The sequence below is a fragment of the Alosa pseudoharengus genome, unplaced genomic scaffold, assembly GCF_046254945.1.
Source record: "Alosa pseudoharengus isolate Yale_2024_CS ecotype anadromous, Long Island Sound unplaced genomic scaffold, YU_APseudo_1.1 YU_APseudo_1.1_scf_11, whole genome shotgun sequence".
Lineage (NCBI taxonomy): Eukaryota > Metazoa > Chordata > Actinopteri > Clupeiformes > Clupeidae > Alosa > Alosa pseudoharengus.
In genome coordinates, this window is record NW_027468576.1 from 12039292 (window position 1) to 12065300 (window position 26009).

A 26009-nucleotide genomic window follows, 5' to 3' on the forward strand; every position below is an offset into this window, starting at 1 on the left:
AAACCCGGGAATAACGGGAGTGTGTTGACAGGTATGACCTAAATACCTATCAGACATGCTTCAGCAGTATACACCTTCTCGTCTTCTCAGGTCCCAGGTGACAAACCTGTTAGTAAAACCTGCTGTTAGAACTAAACATGGTGCTGCTATGCGGCTCAGCTCTGGAACCAACTTTCGAATGACATCAAAAAGGCCCCAACTGTAGCCAGTTTTAAATCTAGACTCAAGACCAAACTGTTCTCAGATGCTTTCTGCTAACTGCCCTGAGTTACAAATTCTGAATCTGCCTTGAAAATTATTCTACCTTGTCTTTTATTACCTTTTTACTACTTTTGCCTTTGTTTTTTGCTTATTCATTATTCTTTATCTTTAAATGATTTTACCTTGTGCGTTTTATGTTTTCTTTTTATTATGAAGTTTACCTTTTGAACCATTCTTTGACTATATTGCCCTTCTATGCTTTTATTTGTTATTACTGTTTGCTTTTGTTTATGTAACGCACATTGAATGACCTCTGTGTATGAAATGCGATATATAAATAAACTTGACAACAAGTTCTGTTTCAGTGCCAACAAGACAAAAGGTCCTCGTCCACTTCCCACACAACCAGAAACCATGTGCTCAGTCTCTATAATCAAACCAGTCATTTCTTTCTCTCCAAATGAGTTATTTTTTAGGTATCTGTACTTTGCAAAGTATAACAGTGGCCCAGCTGAGTCGGAGTGATATTTGTTGCTTATCTCATGGCATACATGTTGTGCTTGGAGGACTGCGGGAGAAGGGATTTTTGGGCTCACAGAAACATTTCCCAGCCAAAAGTCGTCTCTCTGTAATTGCAATAGTTTCCCACAAGTGACCTGCAGCCAGCAACTTTAATTTCCCCTTGATGAGCCCTCAGGGACTGGACAGGAGCATGCTCACGCGATGCGGCAGTCGTGTGCTCACACAGGGTGGGACTGGTCCAGACAGCTGCGGAGGAATGGGCCACTCTGATACTGGTACTGCCCGCCATAGAGACAGCATAGACATTTGCTGAGGCATGTTTTGATAATCAAACAAGGAACATGCATCCCCAAAATGTCAACTAAAACTGCATTAATAAAGTTCTTTAGGGGAGCACACATTCCTTTTTGTTCCTTTATAATGTTTGTCCAGCACAAACCTGGGTTGGATGTATACAACCTCTCATTTCCCTGTCCCTTTTGCAGGCTGAAGCAATGACAGACAGTGCTGCTGCTGAACAGAGGGCCTGCTTGGTGAAATGGACCTAATCTCACAGAGACGTGCCACATAGGGCTGTGCTTCAGTGCTTCCATAGTGAGCTCTGTCTGTCCGTGTGAGTGTGTGTGTGTCTGTGCATCTGTGTGTTCTTTCATAAAAAATCCCGCTTCCATGGACCCACCATCCCCCACACACACATTATGCACGCGCGCGCACACGCACACACACACACACACACACACACACACACACACACACACACACACACACACACACAGGGAAGGTCAATACAGATGACAAACTAACGTCACACTGTCTGACTGAGCCAGAGACAAATAAGCCTGCTTCTCTCGGCTGCACCTCCTCGTCCTCGCTCACTCCCTGCTTGTTGACAAAATGGAGCCTATGTGTGGCAGTTCCATTTCTGTGACACTGCCAAATAAACATCTGGGAGTGGGTCTGTCTGACTGCAGCAACGCACCTGCACTGAGTAGCTCATGTATGTGTACACTTCCAGTCAAAAGTTTGGACATAAATACTCATTTTTGTGTCCAAACTTTTGACTGGTAGTGTGTGTGTGTGTGTGTGTGTGTGTGTGTGTGTGTGTGTGTGTGAGAGAGATAGAGGGGTTATGTATTTGTTCATGAACAGATCGGTTTGCTCACAAACAGTACTCTGATGACAGTAACACAAAGGTGTGTGACTGGGTGGGGCAGCAAAGCGCATACAACAGCCCCCAGAGAGAGCACAGTGCCAAAGACTATTCCCTCAGTTCACAGGAGAGCTCAACACCCACAGAATAAAATATAACAGGACCAGAATAAGGAGACCCATCCTCAGTAGTGGGGTTGGAGGTTGGAGGGAGGCATCAGTTCCCCCGCTAATGGGTGCAGTGCAGCGTGACTAGAGATAAGGCATTGGCTATTCGCTTTTAAATATGTCCGTGGAGAAAACTGGAGAGCTTTGACTTATTTGTTTGCTTTAATGTGCCCTAATCAAGACGCTTTGTGTGTTTCTCTCAGGGCAAAAGAAAAAGTAGGAGGGAGGGGCTCCACTTTGTTTGTCACAACTGAAGGCTGCGTACGAGGAGAGCGGCCTGACATTTCGCACGACGCTCAAAATGGCCTTCTGTTTTTGTTTTTCCACTACCCAGCACAGCGCAGCACAGCACAGCAGCCACCCGGTGCACTTGGGCTCTGGAAAAAAAAAAGAGACGGCAGGAAAAAGTGAGGAGGTCTTGCTAAAGTTCAGCCGATGTCACATGGCACAGCCCCTGCTCCCATTGACAGGCTGATGTAAGAGTGCTTTAATTAAGCACCGATCAATGCCCTGGGGCAGAACTGAATCCCAGAGAGGGAGGGCCAGAGAGAGGGAGAGAGGGCTGCTGCTGCTCACTCCCATTGGAGACAGACGATGACAACAACGACAGTAGGGGCGGCACACAGAGAAGAGTGCCATTAAAATGAAATAAGATTTGTCATTCGGTCTCTTATTGAATAAGCAATAAACAGAATCTGGTTTACATGCTGTTAGCCATTATGCGTTCCTCTCATATTACTTCAGTAGTGCATCTCCTGATAAGGTGGCAATTACTTCTATTAGCATATGGAACATTGAGGATCAAATTTCACTGAATGTGATTACAGATTATTTTTGGAGAGGGATAAATGAAGATGAAAGGAAGAAATAAGAGAGCCAGACACTGCGCGACTGCTTGCTCAAACTAAGCGACTGCTTGCTCACACGGCTACTCTGCTGTGGCCGATGCTCTTGCTACTGTAGCTCAGGCTTCGCGCAGGGCTGGTGTGTCCAGCAAAGTAGTTTTAATCTGTGTTGTGTCGACACAGAGCAGGCTAAATTAGCAGGTTGAATTCCCACACAGCAGCCGAGACAATCCAGCATACCGAGCGTCAGTCACCAAACAGGAATATAAATGGATGTCTGTTTGAACAGTTCCTACGAGAGCTGAGTCTGAATACGACTAGGAGTTTTCCCCCAAAATGCTTTATGGGTGTTTTCAGATTAAAATGCTAAAGAACTGGCATGTAAGTGGCATGTTTCACACTGGCAATAAAAAGACCATTCGTCTATTCTGGTGCTGGCTCATGTCAGAGGAGATCTGATTTACAGTGACCAACACCACACTGAACTAGTCCAAACAAACAGCACTGTTGGATAGCAGATTGTCTCTGTTGTCCAGCGGCTATGTTTGGGTGAAGTTTCTCAGGACAACCTTGGAGATGTTCAGGGCATACAAAGGCAAATGACATTCAGGCCTAAACCTGGAATGTTTTAAATAACTCGAAAGTTACCCAGGAATGATTCGATGCAGATGGAAAAGGAGATTTTCCTAGGGTCATGCACATGTGAGTGGGAGACAGCATCGTGGCCCCATTAACTAGCTAACTAGGTCAGTGTTTTTACAGTTGTATCAACTATTCAATATACTGTAGCTGTGTAAATAACAGTACAGTCCTTCCTCTGACACCCATCTGTTACATATTCATACTCATTTACTCAAGTTGGCTCGCTTAAAGAGGCCAGTTTGGCACAAATACTCACTTTTAAGCTGTCCGTTTAGGACATGCCCTGTTGGTACTGTTAACAAGTAGGCAATGCTGAGACTCGATAACTGCGACTTCATGACTCCTGACTATAATATTCCTTTGGCTGATCTGGTACAGGCCTTATTCACACTAACCTTGTCTATGCTTACAATGTGTACAAAACCGCCCGTATCTATCTAGAATGTACGGTTGCAAAGACGCAAATACCATTTGAATACGTTGGCGAACTCAAGTTGCTCTGGATAGAAGGGTTTTTCAAAAGAATGAATTCAAATGCACATGTGACTCAGCCAAACAAGTGCATCATTCAGGTAGGTGTCAGAGTGACGACCAGGGCCACCATCCCTGAGAGTGACCGCTGGCGTGGGCACCGAGGCTCCAGTTGTGACTCTGTAGCGCCAGAGACAGAGATGCTTTGTTTCAGCACTCACATTAGGTCGCATCACAAGACAGAGGCTTGTCTCATGACTGCTAGAGCCGTGCTGAGCCCATTGCAGGAGGTGGAGGTCAAAAGCGCTGCGACACTCTTGTCTCCCGCGTCCTCTCGACTCACATGAGGGGTGTGTGGGGGGAGGTGGCTAGGTTATCCAGGCTACCTGCCAATCACATTTTAAGATGCATCTACGAATGTTTCCAAACCCAAGGGACATTTAGCATAGCCATTTCAAGTAAGAGTACATATATGGACATGGACACATGATACTTTACACAGACAAGAGTACTGCAGTCGAAAGCTGTTGAGTAGAATCATGGCCTACATTAAATTAAGAAACATTAAGTGGAGGGGCCACCCCTGTTGCAAGTGCCTATATGAGACTCTTGAGGTGTTGGATTTAGCTGTTGGAGCAGAGAGATCAGTCAGTCATTGACAAGCGGCCAGTTGAACTTTGTCAGCTGATAGGATCTGTACTATCCATTATTCATTAGAACACAATGCCAGTGAAAGTTAAACTACGGCTCAGCCCACTGTCGAGTGTTCTCACACCAACTCAAACGTAATTAAACTGCTACTGCAGAAACCACACAAAAACGTTTGTCTTGTTTTTTTTTTTTTTACTATTGAGTTCTACGTCATTCAGATAAATACTGTCCTAGATATAGAAAGCAGGAGAGCAGTATAGGACAGTGAAAAAGCATAGAGCAATCAGATGCAGACAGTTGTGGCACCAACAGCACAAATACTGTAGACCGTAACTAACTAACATCACAAATAATTTTTGGCCTAAAATTTGCTTCAGCAAGGTTAATAGCTAGGGCAAGCTAAGGTAATTACTAGGGCAAGCTTTTCATGAAAGTAACCTTTGAAATAACAGTAGGATGTACACACACAAGCAGTTGAGGAAAACACAATAAGATAAATCAAACAAACTGTCTCTTTTTTGGTGTGCTGTGCCATAAAAGATTACATATCAAAACAGAACTTCTACACCAGCGCCAGTAGACCCACTTTAAGACTGATCTGGCAATTCATATTATTCTGATAAAGACTTTGAAGAGGGAATAAATTTCAATAGCATGTTGTGAGGGGTACAGAGTGTTCTTGATATGGTTAACACAAACAAACTGGTCACATCTGACGTGTTAAAACAGCAAGAGAATGTAAACACAATGAGGATGTCTTGCCTCCATAAAGTTGAACTTTTTTTTCAGGCTATAGCCTGATCAATCAAAAATTTGAGAAGGCGTAATTGCTTAATTCCCATAAGATCCACGCACTCGTATTATCTATTAGCTGGGAGGTGGCCTTAAGAAAAAGGGATAAACCATAAAGTCATTTGTTTCCTGAGAACATAATGACAGCAGTGTTTAGACTGTCCTTTCTTGGATGACCTCACACGGCCAACTAACTGGAAAAAGGAGACAATATGTTGTGAGTCACTCCAAAGGAAAATGACTGATAAAGAAACAACGCTTACTCAGGTCACGTTAAGAGCAGGCTATGCATCAGATGAGACTTCTAGGAGACATTGTTTATTCTCAAACTCCGTTGGTCAGGAAGTCATGGGAAAAGCACACACACACACACACACACACACACACACACACACACACACACACTGGCAATAGAAACACAAAGCTGAATGAAGCTTGCACAGCATGTTGAAGCAATTGTACCCAATAGGATCTAACCACTTGGTTGAGCAGATTTAAGAGTATTTGACATGCAAAGCAGGGTGAATTGTGAGTGTGTGTGTGTGTCTGAGTGTGTGAGCGTGTGTGTGTGTGTGTGTGCGCGCGCAAAACAAAGGGTTCTAATCAGCTATGGAGCTATGGGTTATTATGAGACTCTGAGGGGCTCTGATAACACCAGCGACTTAACTGCACACAGGCCTTCTTGAAGCAAGTGTCAAGTAGTCGTACCTGTAGGCAATAACCACAATTACATCAAGAACAAGAACATGTGTTTGGGAGAGTGCTTTTACCACCATCAACACCATAGTATGTGTGTAACTGTAAGACCAATTAGTCAGATATCTGTCATTGAATAACATCATCACGATGTCAGCAGTATACGAGAAGCAGGTCAGATGTGTCTTCTGGATGCAATGTCTGCTATGGCAATCTTGTAACTTCACATGCTTCATATCATTCGCTTGCTTATCACACACCACACTTTCACCTCGAGCTCAGAGGAACACGATGTGAACTTCCTCCACTTCTCCCCATGGGCTGTTTCTGAAGACTAACAGTGAGTTCCGGAACATGTCCCTCCGATTCTTTCAAAGGAACAGTGGTCACTCTGACACCAGTAACTCTGCTCTGCTAGTTAGGTGGACGCCTTCTGTCATACACCCAACCGTCTCGCAGGCCAAGCACCAGAGGCCCGCCAGGCTGTGGCTCTCGTCCAAATACTCAGCAGTTGTCAAGGGGAGTACACAAAGCTTGGCACCATGCCAGTGAACAAACTAGCCACACAATCCCCTCCCATTACTCTTCTCTCTCCACGGGTTTAACAGGGCTGCCAATGAGACACCAACAGGTGAGAAGACCCTATTCTGCCACTGCTATTGCTTTTGAGCTGAAAATGTAAATCATGTTGGAACTGCCAATGCATTTCATAATTGTGAATTATATTTGCATTTTGCAAGTAGATTTAAATACCTGGGTGACTTACACCTCTCTATTAATTTAACAAGTAATATAAGCCGTCACATAGCATTTGTTTGTATCAAATAGCACTTTAACAACAGGTTTGCATGCTCGAGATCTGGCTGCAGAATATTTTTATGTGCCTGTTTAGTAAACATCTTTCTTGTACTTGAAGGCAGATCCCAACTTTATTTTGTATATAATACAGTGGATCCTTTATACACCCATGAGAAATAGGGTCCAGTATATTAAAGGCCAAGCCCCATATTAATATCTGCCCTAAACAGGATAATACCTCTTTTGGCATCAGTATTGTTTTGCATATTGCAACAATTACTTCCCAAGCTCTTAAGACCAACAGGTTTTCTTTGGTGAACTCAGGACTTTACTGAATCGTGTGTTGACAAGTAACACACAATGTTGTAAGGCCACTACAACTTACGCTAAGTACGTGCACAAGCGGCAATGGGATTTTGGAGCCTGCAGCTGAAATGAAAGGTAAACACACCTGCAGGTGGACACAATTAGACAGCAAGAGCGGAGCGAAATCTCATCAGAATGGGCTTCAACTCAGCCCTAAGCTTTCCCCACTGGACACCGCTATGATGGAACCTCCACAGCCATAGAGTGGGGAAAACTAAGAAAGGACTGTTTAATAATGACCACTGCCCACAAGTATGTGAATTTGTGTGGGGTTTTAGCCTCTATGTTTTTTTTTTTTCTTCCACATGCAATAATTGACAGTTTTCTACTTTTCAGACAGTTTAAGCAATCTGTACAAGAAATACAATAGAGCCTATGCAATAACAAGAATACGGTATACAGTACACTACTGTTTCAGGTTTACAGTTGTTGCTGAGCAAATAATAGCTCTCTGTGTCAATAATGTGTGTGAATATCTCTGTGTCAATAATATAGTGGAGTTCAATTTTACTTTTTCATGATGGTTTCTTTACTAGAAAGAAATGTTGAAAGAGGTGTCGACCACACCCAGGGTTGCCCACTGATCAGGTGATCGAGTTGAGCAAGAGGTCATGCTTCAGAACTCCAGGGGCCAACAGCTGAACAGTGAGAGGCATCGTGTTTTGTGACTGAACAAACATTTACTCATGGCTTTCACACACACACACACACACACACACACACACACTTCATTTTTCAATTCTCCCACTCACACACATACACACACACACACACCATAATCATCATTACATCATCTATGCAAGAGCACAAACAGGACCCTCCATTTGTAATATTTATTGCACCTGAGCCATGGTGATTTGAATGGCTGTCTCGTCTGGGACAAGCAGCAGACACACAAACACTAAGGTGTGTGCATACATGCAGTGTTTAAGAGACGTGCAGTGCTTTCTCCTGGGAAAGAGAGGGAATATGGCTGGGCTGGGAGCCAGGCAGGCAGGCAAGCAGACAGGCAGAGTGTTAAGAGTTCAACCTGCCCACACACACACACACACACACACACACACACACTGCAGAACCTTTCCCTCCAGTCTCTCGACACTTCTACACACACACACACACACACACACACTGCAGAACCTTTCCCTTCAGTCTCTCGACACCTCTACACACACACACACACACACACACACACACACACACACACACACACACACACACACACACTGCAGAACCTTTCCCTTCAGTCTCTCGACACCTCTGTGACAAGAGTCATAATCAGGCCGTCTGTGTTCATTAAAAGGCGCTCACGCAGCTCCACACACACAGCGAGCGCGGGTGACAGACAGAGAAGACAGACGAGCCGCGCTGGAGCAGGCGAGGAGGCGGAGGAGAGGGACAGGAGCACAGCAGGAGGGACGGAGGGAGTGACACTGTAGAGAGAGAGAGAGAAATGGAGGAGGAGAGGGACAGGAGCACGGCAGGAGGGACAGAGGGAGTGACACTGTAGAGAGAGAGAGAAATGTATGGACAGATAGAATGAGGGTGGGAAGGAGAGGGAGAGTCAGGGAGAGAAAAAGAGAGAAAGGGAGAGCGAGCAAGAGAGAGCAGGGGAGATAGAGAGAGAAAGAGAAAGGGAGGGAGTCTGAATAAGTGAGGAAAAAGTAGGGAGTGGGAGAGAGAGAGAGAGAGAGAGAGAGAGAGAGAGAGAGAGAGAGAGAGAGACAGAGAGAGACAGAGAGTGAAGGAGCCAAGCTCATCTGCTAGTGATGGAGCATATGCAGAGCCCTCCTCTCCCCAGTGGAGGCTGCTGGGAAAGGGGGAGGGCAGAGGGCGGAGCGTACTCAGGAGCTCTGTTCCGGAGCCATGATTGAGCAATCTGCTCTGACCTTGGGGAGAGGTCAGACACAGGGAGGCATATTCAGTCTGCATTTCAAGCGGCCACAATGTAGCCACAAGTATGCCTCCGACAGATATAGCCGGGGCTGGACGGACACCGGCGACAAAGTCCACTTAGTAGCCCATTAAATTTGTTTTCTCTCTCTTGGAGCAGAACTAGTTTGGAGAACAGCCTTTTCTAATTCAGGAAACTCATTCGCCCTTCAAAGAAAGAAAAGAAAAAAAAGAAAAAAAAAGAAACCCCACAAAGGAAATGTGATTATGAAAAACAGCAAGAGCATGGCTCTCTCCTTGGATGTAGCACGACTTTGATTTCCATAGAAAAAAAAGGGACAGTGTTTGCAACTGATAACAGTCAGCGGAAATCCACTGACCAAGGTCTTTAACTGAGAACATTTCTGTTTTATGGCTTTTATGCAACAGTGCCTTCAGACCAGTTCAGTTTAGTTTATGCCACACCCTCTCTTTCTGCATCTCAGTTCCTTGCTATGGTTCTGACCTTTTGACCTTCCTGTTATGGGTCGGCCAAAGTGCTCTCTGGCTGTTTTAGTGACTGTAGTGCTCTCTACCACGGTAACAACATTGTCTTAGGCTCAGTGACAAACAGTTGTGAGAGACCAGAGCAAAGCTCGGATGCAGGAGTCCTTGTGCAGGGACTCTGGCACAAACAGAAACATTACAACTGAGCTCTGCTCTGCCAGGCGTTTACACTTTCAACAGTGCGCCCGCTTTGAAGGAGCGCCAGCATGCACGCGATGGAGTGACGAGGGCGCAGTGGGGCCATTGATTATAGGTAAAGTCCACGCTATTATCAGGGCCCTTTTGTATAGTTTACAAGGCCAACGAACCCTTACCCCATGGACTGACTTCAATTGTTATCTCACAGAGCTGGCAACCTGACAGTTGTGGACAGCCCGCACCTTGTGTGTTCTGCTGGCATCGGCACTGTAAGTAGGCTCCGAGGAAAAGGAGCCAGAGGGGCTGTTTGGTCATCTGTCTTCTCTTCCCCCTCCCTCCCTCCATTCCTCCCTTCTGCCCCTCAGAGGATTATGGGAGATATGGACATTTGTGTTCAGTATGTAGCCATGGCAACCCTGTGTGCATACTTCAGTGCATCAGCTCCTGGCCTAATACAGTATACATTTCATCTGCCCCACACAGACAATGAATGCTTTGAATTGGGAGCTAACTTAATGGAAATAGAAGAAGTTAGAACCAAACATGAAAGACCAGATGAAACTGAGCCAAGTGAGGCTTTATTACACCTGTTGACACCTGAACTTTTCCCTTAAACTTTGCCTTTATGTTTTCCACTGACATGTATGGAAAAGTACTGGTGAATGGGGCTGTTGTGTGAAGCCTGTGTGTCTGTTTTTTTTTTGGATTTTTTCAGAGCCTAATCGTTACACTGAACTTTAGCTTACAGTCAGGACTTACCGGGTCGGCTGGTCCACAGAACTGTCGGAAGGCTCTGGCTGCATCTGAGGCGTGAATCTCCAGAGCCATGCACGGTCCTGAGCAGAGCTCCGCCACCATCCCCTACACAACACGACACAGGCCAGAGTTAAAAGCGCCGACTCATAGCGTCCACCTCTAGGCTAAGCCCTATGGCAATGAAAGGGGCTATTATGCGCGAGCAGACCTTGGAAAGACATTGGAGCAGCTGCGGGACCGTAGCTGTGGACTGAGTGGGTTCGGGTTTCAGGACTACCCAAAGAATAAATATATAAATAAAAAGGTAAATAAACGTGAACAAACATTTTCATTGTGCAAGGCTTGGTCGTTTCCAGCAGGGTTCATTTTCATACCATGCTAATCTTGGTTTTATGAGATATTTTCTGTAACATTGTCGTTGAAAGAGAAAACTGGTCGAGGATGAGGAGGAGTGGCAGGGTCTATGTTAAGAAGCTGCGAGAGGACAGAGGGCAGAGGGAGAGAAAGGGGGAAGTCTAATTTTAGCTGGGCGTTCACACTCAAACTGCCCATACACAACGCATTAATCAGAGATTGCCCAGTGTACACAAACGCAGAACATTTGAACTAAGAGCTTGTTTGATTTTGTTTGCTTGTACTACTTTCATTGCACATTTAGTCTCTAATCTCTGAGGGCGGTACTACAAAGCAAGGTAACTGGCTAAGCCAGGGAACTTTGGGAGTAACTACTGATCTCTAAAAAAACACTGCACTGAACAGCTATTGTTTTTAGACAGATAGCTTACATGGGTAAGCCAGTAACCTTGCTTCATAAGTATACCCCTCCGGTCTGAAACCATACCCTCTGCTGCTGTTTTTTTTTTTTATGCAATCCAGGAGCTGGCTTTTACTGAGATCAATATCACATGGGAGACTTAATGCAAAACGTGACAACCTCTTCCACCCAGAATCTCAAAACAGGAAAAATGTCTACCTAAAATGAAAATAAATAAATAAATAATTAGAAAGCCGTTTCCTTTGAGGCACAAAGGAGCGCTGATTGGGATCTACTAAACAACCTAATAAGCATGATTAAATACTCTGAGTGACTGAAAGACGCAGTCAAGATAAAGGAGGCAGCTCAAGGCCAGCAGTTCCATTCAGCTTGGCCAATACTCCCGCTATCTGAGCTGGGAGATACACACTAATGGTTAACAGGAAGGGGAATGGCTGTGTCCAATATAATCCATTTCCTGTCCTTTTGTCCTTCAGGGATGCATGCATATGGAGTCTTGGCATTATTTTGCGTCAAAATACTCCTAGTCTAACGGACATTATCTGTGTGTAGGCTACACCTGTTACATGTGGCGTGAATGATTTTATGATCTTAAATGTTATTGTTTTTTAATGTCTTTCTATGCAGATTGCAGAGCTGTAATGCAAGACAAACTTCCCAGTAAACGAACATTACAGTATTATCTTATCTATCTTATCTTATCTTTAAATAAAAGCCTGGACAGAAGTACACTTATTTTAGTATTTAGTACTAGGAGCTGGACTGGTGGCTGGTGTTGGGTCAGTCTTTGTTCCCATATTTATTTAAGTGAAAAAAAAAGAAAGGGTGAGGTGGTAGCCTAGAAATCTAGACGCGCCCCTAGCGGCAGCAAATTACATTTGCTGCCAGGGCTAGTCTAGCAACTCTCCGTTGACTTGTGAGCTCTAGAAATCGAAACTAAATCTGGCATTGAAATCGTGTATAGAGTCGTTTGTTGGGCTTAACATAATGATTGATGGCAGAGTTGCAACGGTTTGGCTTGAATTCCCTGCTACTTGAAAACAAATATCCTATTGCGTCCTATTGCGTGCAGAGGGAATTTGAAAGACAACCGATTATCCCGACCCTCAGACTGAGCACTGCGAACGGTGAGTGCCCAGACCCTACATTATAATGTGGGTCTGGCTCGCCAGGCTAGTGAGGTGGACTATGGGTCCTGTGAATTAGGGATGGGATTAGGTTACCTTTGTCTTTCTCACTCTAAAATTATATAATGGGCTCAATGTTAGTAGAAGGGTACAGGTGAAGTCGTTGTTTACCACACGGTAAAATGGAATTATTGGGTCAAACAAACAAGCAACTGTAACAGAAATCGGAAAAGTGCTTTCCACTTAAAGTTAAACTTAGACAAGCAGGGATCAAGGAAGTAGGGGCTAAATGGTGACGTGGCATGGTACCTCACCAGCTGCTGTTTACTTCAAGGTCAATTATGAAGTCACACAAACAAGCAGCCAAAGTATATATCGGAACGAGTATCGAAGATATGGGGCAAATTGGTGATGCGACATGGTACCTCACCATGAAATGAGAGAGAGTTAGGGGGTATGAGGCAGTCGGGGGAACCATGGCAACAGAGCCGAATATAGAGCCACAGATAAGATGTGCCCGTCTGCACGGTCTGTTTTGGCAGAGTGTAGAGGAGACTGTAGGAGCCACGTGTGAGGGAACCTTCACAGACGTCTTCACAGATGTATGTCTGTACACGTATGTCTGGGCGCGGACGCACAGAAACCCAGCTGGGGGGGTGAACACTACACAGGGCTCACAATAACAAAACGCCACAAGCTTTCTAGTTCAACACTTTGCCAGATACATTCCTCCCCTATTTGAGTGTCTTCTTCAACAAATGAACTGCTGGTTGTATGAGAATGGGCAGCTACTCCTCTCGGTTCCCCTCTGTGTCTCCCTGCATGTCTGTAAGATGATGATAAGTCCGTGTTTAACTGGAAACACATGCTCCAGGGGGAAGCTTCTGGCTTCTGACCTTTATGATGCATGCCTTTACTACCAGCTAACATATGTGGATGGTATTTGTAATATTGCAAAAAACAACAAACAACAAAGGCCGCACATCCTTTCCGTGTGCCCGTCAGATTCTATATTTACCGTGTACTCCGTCACAACCCCTTTGTAAACTTCAAAGAATTCTTCAGCGTTGGCACGGTCCATGTTGATCTGCAGGGAAAAATGGTCAAACCAGTATAATCAATAACCATCTCATACGTTAGGCAAAAGGTCACACAAAACTATTCAAGGTCATCCAAGTGGAAAGTGACACACTGCTACTCCCATGACAGCCGAGAAACAGTTACCAATTAAGTGACTGAAAATGGTGCGGTGTGAACATAAACGAAAAAATGGCGGCTTGAAATGGGATAATTATCTCATTTAACTTAATGGAATTTTATTTTACACACATTCTGAACGTCTTAACTTCTACAGGCAATCAGATGAAAGTTTATAAGTCAGTAGCGGTAATTTTAAGGCCACAAAGCCAACACTGGTGACAACTGAATGAATGAATCTAAGTCCAGGAAAACAGAGGATATACAAACTCTCCACCCAGTTAAAATTCATTGGCAATTCACAACATGACTTTGTGCTAAATGCAGCCACTGTGAAGTAAACCGGAAAAGCTCATCAGCCTGACAAGCAGCATCTTACATTCAGCCAGCCCTGTACTAATGAAAGCTCTTTAACAGTTCCCCATCATCAAATGTTTGTGCTCTGATTGGAGGGAGGCAGTGGGGAACTGAGGAAGGTCACTGATTCAAGGACTGATTGCCTGATCAATGCCAGGGTCAGTTTGGTCCAGATACAGGAAGAAAAGCCCCAGGTCACATGACGATTTGTGTTACACTGGGGGGAGGGGTCCTGATCTACATCCAGCAAAATTGATAATCCAAAACAGATTTGCTTTGGACCACAAGGCTGTGTTAAGAGTTAGGTGCATTTTGTGAGGTGATGATTTCATGCCTCAAACTTTTAGAGCTAAAATAAATGGGACGTAAGACCATAGAAAGGCAAAGAGAGGCGTACTTGAGGGAAACTTTGTTTTTTGCTTTTTTTAAAAAATAAGAAATAACATTTCATGTACCATCTTACCATCTGCAATGCTGTGATTTCAAAACCTGCATCTATGATGGATCCCAGGATTTTTCCGGTCAAGGCTGTTACAAGATAGAGACAGGACAGGGAAACAAAGAGAAACAAAGAAAAAGACTGAATAAATCCTATTCCGACATGCTCTAGTGAGATAGTGCTCTCAGTTCCACTGCCCTGATTTCCATCTTCATTACACATGCACTACTCATACAGCTCATAACTCATACAGCACAACCAAAATGAAAAGCACTTGATATATTAGTCTGGGTTTATTGTTTTCAGAAACATACAGGCAGTACCTATCTCTTCACATAGCTTATCATTAATGCTGTCACAGGGCCAGTATTGATTAAACATTACATAAGACTTTGGCTCAGATTCTCAACAGAATGCACTGTGTAGAAACCCCCAGTGTCCACGGTTGGTATAGAATGATATGGAATCAATATGACCTCTATAGGTCCTAGAAAGACAGCAGGGCTAAATGGTGTTGAGGGCGAGAAGTTGAAGTCCTGAAGGCTCTCAGATAGTAAGAGAGTCTGGAATGGAGACAGTCCTGACCGGGCACAACTTTCATTAGCAGAACCCAATCTAATCAATTAATCAATTGATGAATATATAAATAGACAGATTAGATTAGATTGGATGGACGGATGGACTGACAGACAGGGAGACAAATAGATATACAGCCAGACAGACAGATAGACATGAAGACCCTTCAGAGAGATATTTACTACATCGTACAGATTGCTGTATTCTGAGTGTGAAAACATGATGTGATGTGATGACATATGGAATTGTAAATGAGAATGGGAGAGAAATGAGGAGGAAGTGAGAGGTGACGTATTCCAAACTATTTTGAAATGTAATAATGCTTCCAGTGGGCTCACTGCCTTCTGTGTCTCTTCCTCCTGATGATTCATGCCTCCTGAGAAGCCAAAGATTATTAGGGGTAATATATTTCACTATCAGCTCCCTGTCACCAGAGCAACAGCAGCCAGCAAATGAGCATCAGACTCAGCAAATGAGGCCAAATGTGGGATGGAAATATATGATGATGATGATGATGATTTCTATAAACAGACTGCAAACGGATTATTGGACAAAAGCTAGAACAGTAATGAACAGAATTATTCAACCATTATTTTGCTTCCCATGTCGGTCCACAGAAATCGACAGAATATACAGTTTGGCAACCCAGGATACAGACACTGTCATCCAGATGATGAGAATCAGACTGTGTTGGCAGGCTCAGCTGATGAGTGGATTGTATGTGTGTGTGTGTGCACATGTGTGCTCTGTGTTCTTCGCAAGTCATGCCGCCTGGCCCGCCGTTCCGTCACAGCATCTCCCAAACGCACCAACCCTGTTGCTAGGAGATGGATCTCCGGGTGCCTAGCAACACGTTTCCCTATTCCAGTCATGAGCGAGGCAACAGCAGGCTCGCCTCATTGGCCGACACTCTCAGACAGAGGAAGGTGTGACTAGGTGTCAACCGGCTAGACCCCGGGGACAGAAAAAAGACCAGCCGGAAGCTGCCATTGGCAGAGAATATGAAATGGAGCACTGACCTCCAATACGTCTCATTGGACGAGGACACAAAGCCCTCTGTGCCAGCTCAGCCTCAAACAGTCATAACTAACTTTTATTATGATGGACTTTGGCAAGGGGTGGTGTGGGCACTCTAAGGGTTAATGAATAATGCCCTCCTGTTTAATCTATACTGCTCAAAGCGACAGCGTTAACTGTGCCCCTGATTACCCAGTCCAGGGACACTCTTCTAAATCACTCTTTGCACACTGACGCAACCCAATTGGCTACAAGGGAACATGGAGAAGGAGAAGAAAATGACGGGAGCAAAACTGGGGGGTACCAATCACACCACTATTAAAAGTCCGTCAGCGTAATGAAGTGGAGCATGTGTGTAAACCATTTTTCCCAGTATTAGCTCCTTGACCGTGAGCGTGAGCAAATGATTAGCCAGGTTTTGAAGGATCCTGCTGCTCGCTGCTTTCGGGCCAAGCCAGTTTAAGGCAGCGGAGAACGGCGAACATCACGGCGCTGCCTTGCCCTGCAAGCCACAAATATGTATCTGTAATGATTAAGCTTTTCCATGATCAGCCTGTACGAGGCTAACACAGGCCAAACCCACACTCATGGATCCAAGAACATTTGTGCTGCGCTCTGCACAAAAACACATGCACCATTTCTATCCGAGAGGACTTCCTGTCACTGACTGAATCAGTACATGAGTCACAACATATTGGAACATTGAATGGGACCAAACTAAAAGTTGGCACACTGATGAAGCGACTATGACCAACCCACAGTTGAGGAATTGTTTGATATGCGCACAATATTGCAATATGGATTACGTAACCCAGAGTTCTGACAATGGTGGTGACCCGCGTCACATGGGCAGCCCAAAGAATTAGCAGGGTAGCTGCCGCCTAATCTCTGTAATTATTTCTGTAGTCTTGCGCTCGCTCTCTCTCTCTCTCTCTCTCTCTCTCTCTCTCTCTCTCTCTCTCTCTCTCTCTCTCTCTCTCTCTCTCACTCACTCACCCTCTTACTCCATCTCTCTCTCTTTCCCCCTATCGCTCTCTGCAGGGGCTTTGTCATTAGTCATTATTTGTGGCTCCTGTTGCTAACCCACAGGGCTCCAGATCTCCAAATCAAATTGTGATCTTGCCCCAAATCCTCTTTGAATTACCTGGGTGTGGAGGCTACAGATATGAGCACTGCAGGTGGCTGGCTATGTGTGAATGTGGATGCTGTGTATGTATGTGTTTTGTGCATGTGTGTGAGTGAAAATATGAGTGTGTTCTCTCTATCTGTGTGTGTGTGTGTGTGTGTGTGTGCATGCTTATGTGAGCATCATGTGTATCTGTGAGTGTGTATGTGTGTTTTTTATGTGTCTGTGTGTGTTCCTTTGCACAGTCAGCAGGGTCTCTGGTCGGTCCTGCCAGGGTGGCGAGTGAGTCACACACAACACAACACAACACAAGCTGCCGTTGGGCTGCTGGGAGTGAAAAGGTCCTTGGTGAAAACCGACCAACACTGCAGCATGTCCCTGCCATCTCACTAGCCGCTCTCTCTCTCTCCCAACATGCACAGCATACATACCTTCCTACAGACAACCAGACAAACTCCACAGGCGTTTGCTTTTCCACTGGTAGGCAGAGAGGTAATCTACCTTAACACCTCTATGCCTTCAGGGCATAGTAAAAGTAGTATAACTATTGTGAAAGCGCACTGCCCACACAGAGAAGTGAAGTGTGTACTTTCAAAAAGTGAGAGCTCCACCCACTACCTAGTTGGCAGTGAAAGAAAAGTATCTGCTAATCCCGGGCTTAGCCAAAATATCTGCCATGGATCTGCTAAGTCTGTCTGAGACAAAGAGACGAAAAGGAGGGAAAATAAATGTATCTACGAGCACGCAGCAATATGGCAACACAGTGAATAATCGACTCCCAGGTTTACAGAGTCCACGGGTTTAGACAGAAACCCCCCTCGGAGAGACAAGAGCTTGTGTGAAATGTCAACTGGTGGTCCAGTCAGAGCAGGGCGATGCGAAATATCTACCACTGCTTGGGCCAGAGGATTTGAGATTTCACAGGTCAGCGCTCCGGTGGCATGCTCCACGAACAGGGATCAGAGAGGGGATTTGGAAAAATACGGAGGGAAGGTTGGTTAAGAATATGCGCTGGCTTTGGGGGGGAGGGAGTGACGCAGTCCTCAACATATAATGAGCACAACAACAGTCCAGGGCTGAAGGGGAAAAGGCACTTATATAAAGAGTTATTATACAGCTCTTCACAATGCTAGTACAACGCTCCATTGACTTGAATGGGATTTCCCAACATTCTACGGTAAAATTCATGTAATTACCGCTGCAAACATATAATTACCGATGTCAATGGCAACGGGTTTTGTGCTTCTGATTTAAGTCTTTCATATCACTCCGCAAGTAGTCCGGTCACTTCTTGCAATGGAGCTTCATTCAAAAGTTAAAGCAGACGGTTGATCAGCTGTGTAATAAAGAATGTTTGATTCAAGTTCTGCGTGTGTTGCCAACTATTTGTTTCTCAGCAAAAGCCACGATGAAACAGCGGCATTCCATACATTATCCCTTACATAAGATTGAGCTGAAAGGAAAGCAGCAGGAAATCACCTCTGAAATGGGTGTCAGTTTCTTCAGCCAGGTGCGTTGAGACATTAACTACTCACCGCACCAAACACACGCACAGAAAAATGATGATGAGAACAAACCATGGGAGTAAGACCACTTGTTAGCGTGTAAGCACATGAGAGAAGCCATAATGACTCATCACTTTCTTTCAGATGTGGGAGTAATGACTAGTCCACATCGTGACGCAAAATAGCCTTAAGACTTACAAAATAGTCTACCAGAACACCTCGTTCTGACTAATTACAGCTATAATTTAAGGCCCAATCTGTCCTCAAAACACAAGGCACACACACACACATACACACACACACACCACATGCAGGAACACATGCAGCAAAGGCATTAAAGTGTCTTACTAAAGTAGGCACTAACGCAAAGGCCCTTAAAATCCCTAAAAGAAGGGGGTAGACTTGCTAAAGCATTTCTATATGCAGTGAAAACTATATGCAAACTGACCTTAAGACCATCAATTCGACTACTCCCTACAAGTTTCACAAAGAAGAATATGAGAAAGAACATGAGCAGAATAGAGAAGAACATGAGGGGAGTGTTGCTGTTGTGGTCGCGGTCACATTTGGTGTGTGTCAACCATGCTAGTGTGGGACTGTGGGATTGCACAACGTGAGAGCCTGCAGAGCGCGGTGGCTACTGGTATGCCTGATGCGTGAGGTGAGCGGCGGGGCAGCTGTAGCAATCCTGCCTGATCTGGAGGAGCAGAGTTTAAAACCCCAACCTACAGGGTGGGAGGGGTGGGGTGGGGGTGTGGATTAGGGGTGGGGGCTTGTGGAGGGAGTATGGGGGGGTCAGGGTCAGTGGGGTCGGGTCAGGGTGGGCTGGGGTCAGTGGGTTGGGCTGAGAGTGTGGTGTCGGGCCGATACTTACTCTCGGAGATGGCGTGTGGCTTGATGACACAGCATGTGCTGTCTGTGTATTTGGCTGTGTTAGGGGGTCCGTGGCCAGCTGTGGATGGGAAGAAAAATTCCAGTTCCTGCAAAAGGAGCAAAAAAGAGAATTTTTAAAACATAATTAAGACCGAGGGCCATATCTGTGTTCAATAATCATGCACACATGAGCTGACTAATGTACAAGATTGTACATTACTGGATCTTCAGAGAACAGCATTGCTCTCAGAATGAAAGTCGACTGCTCAAACTCCAGCAAGAGTGCACACCACTCATAGCCAGGGTGTCTAGATAAGGACAGAGCTTTACCCTCGCAGCAGATGCCAGCGAGTCAGAACCGTGTGCGGCGTTTCTGGTGCCATCTGTGCCAAACTGAGCACGCAGGCTGGACACCACCTCTTTCCGTGCCACAGAGGAGTCTGTCGGGCCTAGAAGCTTCCGCCAGACAGACACAGCTTCGTCGCCCATCAGCTCCATGGCGATGACCGGACCAGAGGTCACAAACTGCAGCAGGTTACTACAGAAGAGGGGAAACACTTAGCCATGACAATCAATTATGATCCTTATTCTTTTTTAGAATGCCATTAACAAATGGCATTGCCTCAAGGTGCTTGAGACGCCCAAAGCAAACATGTAGGTAAGGATGGCAAGGAAAAACTATCATCATCTTCAGTAGTCAATACAGTCACTCAATTCATCTGTGAATATTTGCGATGTCCAGCATAGATGCAATGATTAGCATAGGTGCAGGTTTTGTTTATTGGTTTGTATTTGCAATTTCCAAATTAAGTGCTGACTCACAAAATCACTTCACTCTTTAATTAAACTAGTGGACCTAAACTTAAGTGGACCATCATCCAAAGTAACAAAATTGCTGAAAAAATGCTGAAATGCTGAAAGACATTCAAAGACACACACAGCAATGTCATTGCAATGTCAGAGGAATGCGGCAATTAGTAATTTGACCAGTAGTCTCCTTGAGAAAGGCTTTCCAGCGGCTTCATCACACACAAGTCAATCATTCAACCCAACAGGACTCACTTGAAAAAAGACTTTGACTGATGTTCCGTGTAAAAGTCTGCCGCCTGCTTCCTGCAAAGGAACCCATAAAAGGTGCACACGGTTAATGAATGATCTGGCAAACCCAGAAAATCTCTACTCAATCCTATATCAAGACAAACTGCACTCTGTCTCTTAGACATCGATATTAAAGTAGGACAGGGGAAGAAGTGTAGTGCTATAACTGAGATTTTCTACAAACGGTACCAATAAAATGTCTTCCTTCAAACTTATAAAGGTCATCAGCACTGCTACTACATTTAACACAGAAAAATAAATAAAAAGTGTAATTTACCCTCGCTATTAGATGTTTCAAAAAGACAGAAGGGTGATTTTTACATGGGTAATATGAAGAGTGATTTTTACATGGGTAAGATGAAGCTTAGTCTGTGTGTTAAAAACAAGGCAGGTTTCAAGGAAATAGTCATGAGGCATTTCAGAATAACCTGAACTACCCCACGGTTTCCTGACAAACAAATAGCCTAGCTCTCACTTTTTACCCAGCTTTATCTTTATGAGTTCGAGGAGATTAGATATTAATCAGTCTTAACAAGGGGGACCTCAAAATATCTGGAGGCCAATCTTTTAAAGGTGAAAGAAGGAGATTAGCCTTCCCCCATCTCCAAATAGTTGCCGAGTGTTTGTGTGTTTATTTTCAATACATCAAGGTTAGAACTCATGGCAAAGTGTATCCAAACTGCATTTCCCTGAGTGCATTTCCACATGGGCTTTTTCTCTCTGTCCTCATCAAAAGCACACACAACTAGCACAGAAGCCTCCACTTAATGCCTTGTTTGTTTTCAGCGTAGCAATATTTAGCAATATTTCTCAGACAGCACGTGAGGGATGCTGAAATAGCTCGCTTTCAGACGGCTTATGCTTTGTGGCCTTTGGCACAGGAGCATAATTCTGCACATTCATCGAGACACTAAGCAGTGTTGCTGCGCGAGCACTTATTCGTTCTGCATAGTCAGGATCGGTGCTGCCACCATCTGCTTGCTTGCACAGCAGCCTGCAGACGGGACAGCCTCTCCCTCCCTCCCTCTCCTGCCCCTCCTACCTCACCCGCGCTCACCAGGGGCCAGTCTCCAAGACGCTTCCCCACACAACGGGACTTTTGCCTCCGTGCTGCACATGCAGCATTTCTCCTGTACGCTGCCACCACTGCACTGTGCGCTGTTGTTGTGAGGCTCCGGAATCACTTCAGCCTAATTAGACAGAGCTACTGTACGAGCTTAATCTGCAGGGCGGAGGATTGTGTATCGGAGAGTAATGTTTACCCTTAAGCCGAGTTTGCGTTAATGGGATGACAAGGCTCAGTGAACAAATATCATTAAGCTTCATGAGATAATCCACAGCCAGCGCAACTGTCTACCGGAGCCGGTGGCTCTAAACCACGGCAGTCTGGCTTCACACAAGTGCAAAATGTGGGAGAGAGCGCATCTTGCCCTAAATTCATTACAACATAATGATTGGGGACCAAATTCATGTCACTTCCAGCCATCATGCCCAAAAACATTCAGTGACATACACATATTGGCCCAGCTGACTGACAATCCCAACGACCACGACCTGCACTTTGAATGTGGTTTCCCACGTGAACGCACGTCAGCCCGCCTCTCTGAACTGATTGGAATATCTCATGCAAATGCCACCAAGCACTCAGAGCCCATCCTCCCAGTGCAGGTGTCAGGTGAAAAAAAAACATTCAGGCGCCAACGTTTATGTAACGAAAATATATCAACCACATCTTTTCCCTCTATGAAAAGACTGATGAAGAGACAGTGATTGTATCATTGTGACACTTCAGAAGTGGTTGGGGCTTTCCATTCCTGCTACATATCCTCTCCCATTCTGAGGTTCTGTGAATATAAATGGCTTTGTAGTGGAGGAGTTACCAGAGGCAAATTCACTGTCTTCGTTGAACAGGTTCCTCTTCCTACTCATAAATCAGTCGACCACACAAGCAGACAGATAAACACGCCCACACACTACAAGAGGATGGCAGCAAGGCCTGGGGTTTTGAATTCACATTTTACAGTTCGGACTCCCCTTGGGAAACCTGTTTGGTAAAATGCGTAGAAACAGGCCTCAGCCTGAGCTTACCAAGTCAACTTTGTCATCTTGGCTTTTGTGATGATAAGGTTGGCTTCATAAATCAACTGTATTATATCTCCCACTTTGGTGACTGCATCTGGCTTGATCATGGCCAATGTCCTAAATGGAGGGAGAAAAAGGCAAACAGACATTAGTATTGGTAGACATTATTGTGGACAGCATTGAGATAGAGGGGAAAAAACAGGAGGGGAAGGATTTGTCATTAATCATTGCTCAATGAGCAGAAGCAAAACTACTGATCAGATGCACTGGCACACAGTGACAATGTGTTCATGCTCAATAATCCCGAGCAATTAATCTGTCAGCAACAACAAAAAAGATACAAACTGTTCTATGAATGCCATTAAACCAGAGAAATATGAAAAAATCAATTATGCATGGCCTGCATAATTTATGTTGATTTTTATATTTCTCTGCTTGATAAACACTGCTTGATGTATTCTTGGATGAGGCATGAAGGCAATTCAGGAAACCTACTGAACCAGAACTAGCCAGGCTGAAAGCCTTGGAGAGTGAAAGCAAGGGCTAAATACTCCGACCAGAGAGGCTTGGTTTTGGCTAGACTGCGTCTGGTCCAGGGGTGATAGACTAGCGTAAGAATGAGACTGGATGCTCTCACTTTCCTGCCAGGCAACACTGGACTGTAAACACGTCACTCTCTCCCTGCTGTTCTCATATCACCAGACTCCCTCCACCACCCTCCGAATCACACATTTACATTTTCAACACCCCACGCTGCAGCTCACACTGGAAACAGATCTGGGCCGGATTAGGACAAAATTCATGCCAGATCTGGGCCAAACACATGCCAGATCAGGGCCATATAAGGGCCATGTCAAAGCCAGATCCCTAACCATACTTTAATGCCAACTACAAAACAGATGATCAGGAGGAATTTACCCTGTACAGCATGGCTGATTGGGCAAGTGGACCATTTGAAAGTGCTGGTTGGCTCATTCGTTCTGAGAGGCATTACTCAGTAATCAGTGGACTGAGTGAGCGGCACTGAGCAGGTCTGTGCGCCGCTCTTCACTGCTTCACGAGGAGATCTCTAGAGCAGCCAGTCAGGTGCTCAGGATGCTGTTTAGCCCAGCACAGAGCCGATGAGAACTCCTCTGGAAGTGCATTGAGGCAAGATAAATTGAAGCCCTGACATCACGTCATGTAAAGCTAAATTTTTTCTGCAGTTATTTAACTAAGAAATATAAATACTTTGTATTTTGAATGGACTGTGTATTAACACAATGTGACGTCACTGTCTGGCTTGAAGGCTGCATCACAGTATAGCGCACAATTCCATGCTACAATTCCAATTTCCGGCCTCATGCATGATATCTAAGAAACACTAGGACTACCTTTCTTTTTTTCTTGCTAGTTGAATGGCTGTGTAGTGGCAAATAGACTAAATCATAATAGAATACTCAATTTCATGCTTCATGCATAGCATTCAAAAGACAATATTGACACCTTTCTTTTTTGCTTCCCAGTTTGTTGGCTGTGTACTGGTCCCCGTAGCCAATCAGATTAAGCTGACGGGAGAACACATTAATGCGGTTGCCCACAAAAAGGTCTTCTTGGTGAAGCTCGTCGTATTTCGTCCTCCGCAGAAAGGTGCGCTGGTTCTTCATGTCAAACTGGTAAAACAAGGGAAGACATGTCACTCTCGCTGCAATTCACATCTCCATCACACTCCATCACCCTTCATCTCAGAGATTTACATTTTCAAAACAACACACTGCAGCTCAGACTCAGACTCATCAGGGCCAGATCAGGGCCACAGTCAAGCCAGACCAAGGACATGTTGACAGGCCTAGTAAGACTACATATAAAGTATTATGTTATAGAATGATAAGCAGCTTCCGCACACAATTCAACAGGATAAAATAGAAACGTTCCATCTTTGCAAACACAGGAGTACATTATTGAACATTCAATACATTATTGTATACATTCATTTTTATTACAGAGTCAAGACATTAGCTTCCCATGTAGTCATAAATTCTTGCAAGCACGTGAGCTCACTCAGTTCCCCCTTACCCAGAAGCCCTCTGCACTCACCATCTCCACGGAGTCGTCTCTGGGGTAAAACAGCAGCTGGTAGCGCCGCAGGAGCGCCGCGCTGGGGTCGTACCATTCGGCCAGGAAGGCAAAGCGCTCCTCCTAGGGAGACAAGGGATACAGTTAGCCGCAGGGAGAGGAGCGGAGTGGAGAGGAGAGGAGGTGCAGGAGTATGTGTGTGTTTGTGTGTGTGTGTGTTGGAGTTCACAGAGCTGACCTCCAGCTCCTGCAGACAGGCGGACACAGCTTCTTGGCTGACCCCGGCTTGGAGGTGACAGTCCAGGCAGCCTGCCATGTCAGTGTGACCCTGCTGCAGCTTGTGAACCAGCAGCGGTATGAATCCACCCCCCCCACCCCACCCCGCGCTTTCCTCCCAACTCCCCCTAGGGACTGACAGCCGACTCCAAAGCTCCAAAGCTTGGGGAGCACATCCCTGGCTGTGAAGAGCTCGGAGGCTAGAGACTCCTGCTGTGAGACTGCCAAAAGGTCAACATGTTTTTGTTTTGTTTTCTGATCTTTTTTCTCCCCCTCCACCCCAAGTATTATGTATTTGAACAGTTGTGTGTGAGTGAGTGAATGGGTGTGTGCCTGTATGTATCTGGAACAGGGAATCCCAAGAAGAGGGATACTACTCAAGTGGTATTTCTCAGAATGTGTGTGTGTGTGTGTGTGTGTGTGTGTGTGTGTGTGTGTGTGTGTGTGCGTGTGTGTGTCTCTTCTCTTCTCTTCTCTTCTCTTCTCTCCTTTGAGAAATACTTGCTGTGCCTCACATTTCAAGCTTTCACCTTCATCTCCCATCAGCGATGCCCTTGAAATGAAACATGGAGGTGTCTCTGACACGCCATACCACCACCCTGTGGGTGGAGGGACACATAGCTCCAATGCCTGCAGCTTTTCCCTAACCGGAGCCCAAACATGACACCTACGTACAACACACACGTGCCCCAGAACTGTGAATTCACTTTCATCATGAATATTCCTGGTATGGATCGAGCATTTGCTGCTGCAAATGGCACACAAGGACAAACAAAATTCACTTGATTAATGCCACTTGGCATAGGCTACATGAAGTACCATGGCATACCATAGTGTCAAAACAAATAACCTGACTTAATACATTTTAACACAAC

At 45.1% G+C, this 26009-nt stretch overlaps 1 protein-coding gene and 1 long non-coding RNA gene across 2 annotated transcripts in view; one reads left to right on the plus strand and one right to left on the minus strand.

Annotated features, from left to right (window-relative positions):
- Positions 1-26009, minus strand: part of nme7 (NME/NM23 family member 7) — a 34155-nt gene that overhangs the window by 3957 nt on the left and 4189 nt on the right. Inside the window, exons 2-10 of the mRNA XM_076278023.1 lie at positions 24880-24981; positions 24289-24455; positions 22810-22920; positions 20686-20736; positions 19954-20161; positions 19625-19730; positions 14551-14615; positions 13552-13620; positions 10635-10736 (exon numbers count right to left, since the gene is read on the minus strand). Of these exons, the coding sequence (XP_076134138.1) occupies positions 10635-10736; positions 13552-13620; positions 14551-14615; positions 19625-19730; positions 19954-20161; positions 20686-20736; positions 22810-22920; positions 24289-24455; positions 24880-24981 (981 nt within the window). The remainder of the gene's footprint in view (positions 1-10634; positions 10737-13551; positions 13621-14550; positions 14616-19624; positions 19731-19953; positions 20162-20685; positions 20737-22809; positions 22921-24288; positions 24456-24879; positions 24982-26009) is intronic.
- On the plus strand, positions 8984-10904 carry LOC143116728 (uncharacterized). The gene is made up of 3 exons (XR_012985911.1): positions 8984-9990; positions 10084-10144; positions 10591-10904. It is a non-coding gene; the product is annotated as an uncharacterized LOC143116728 (long non-coding RNA).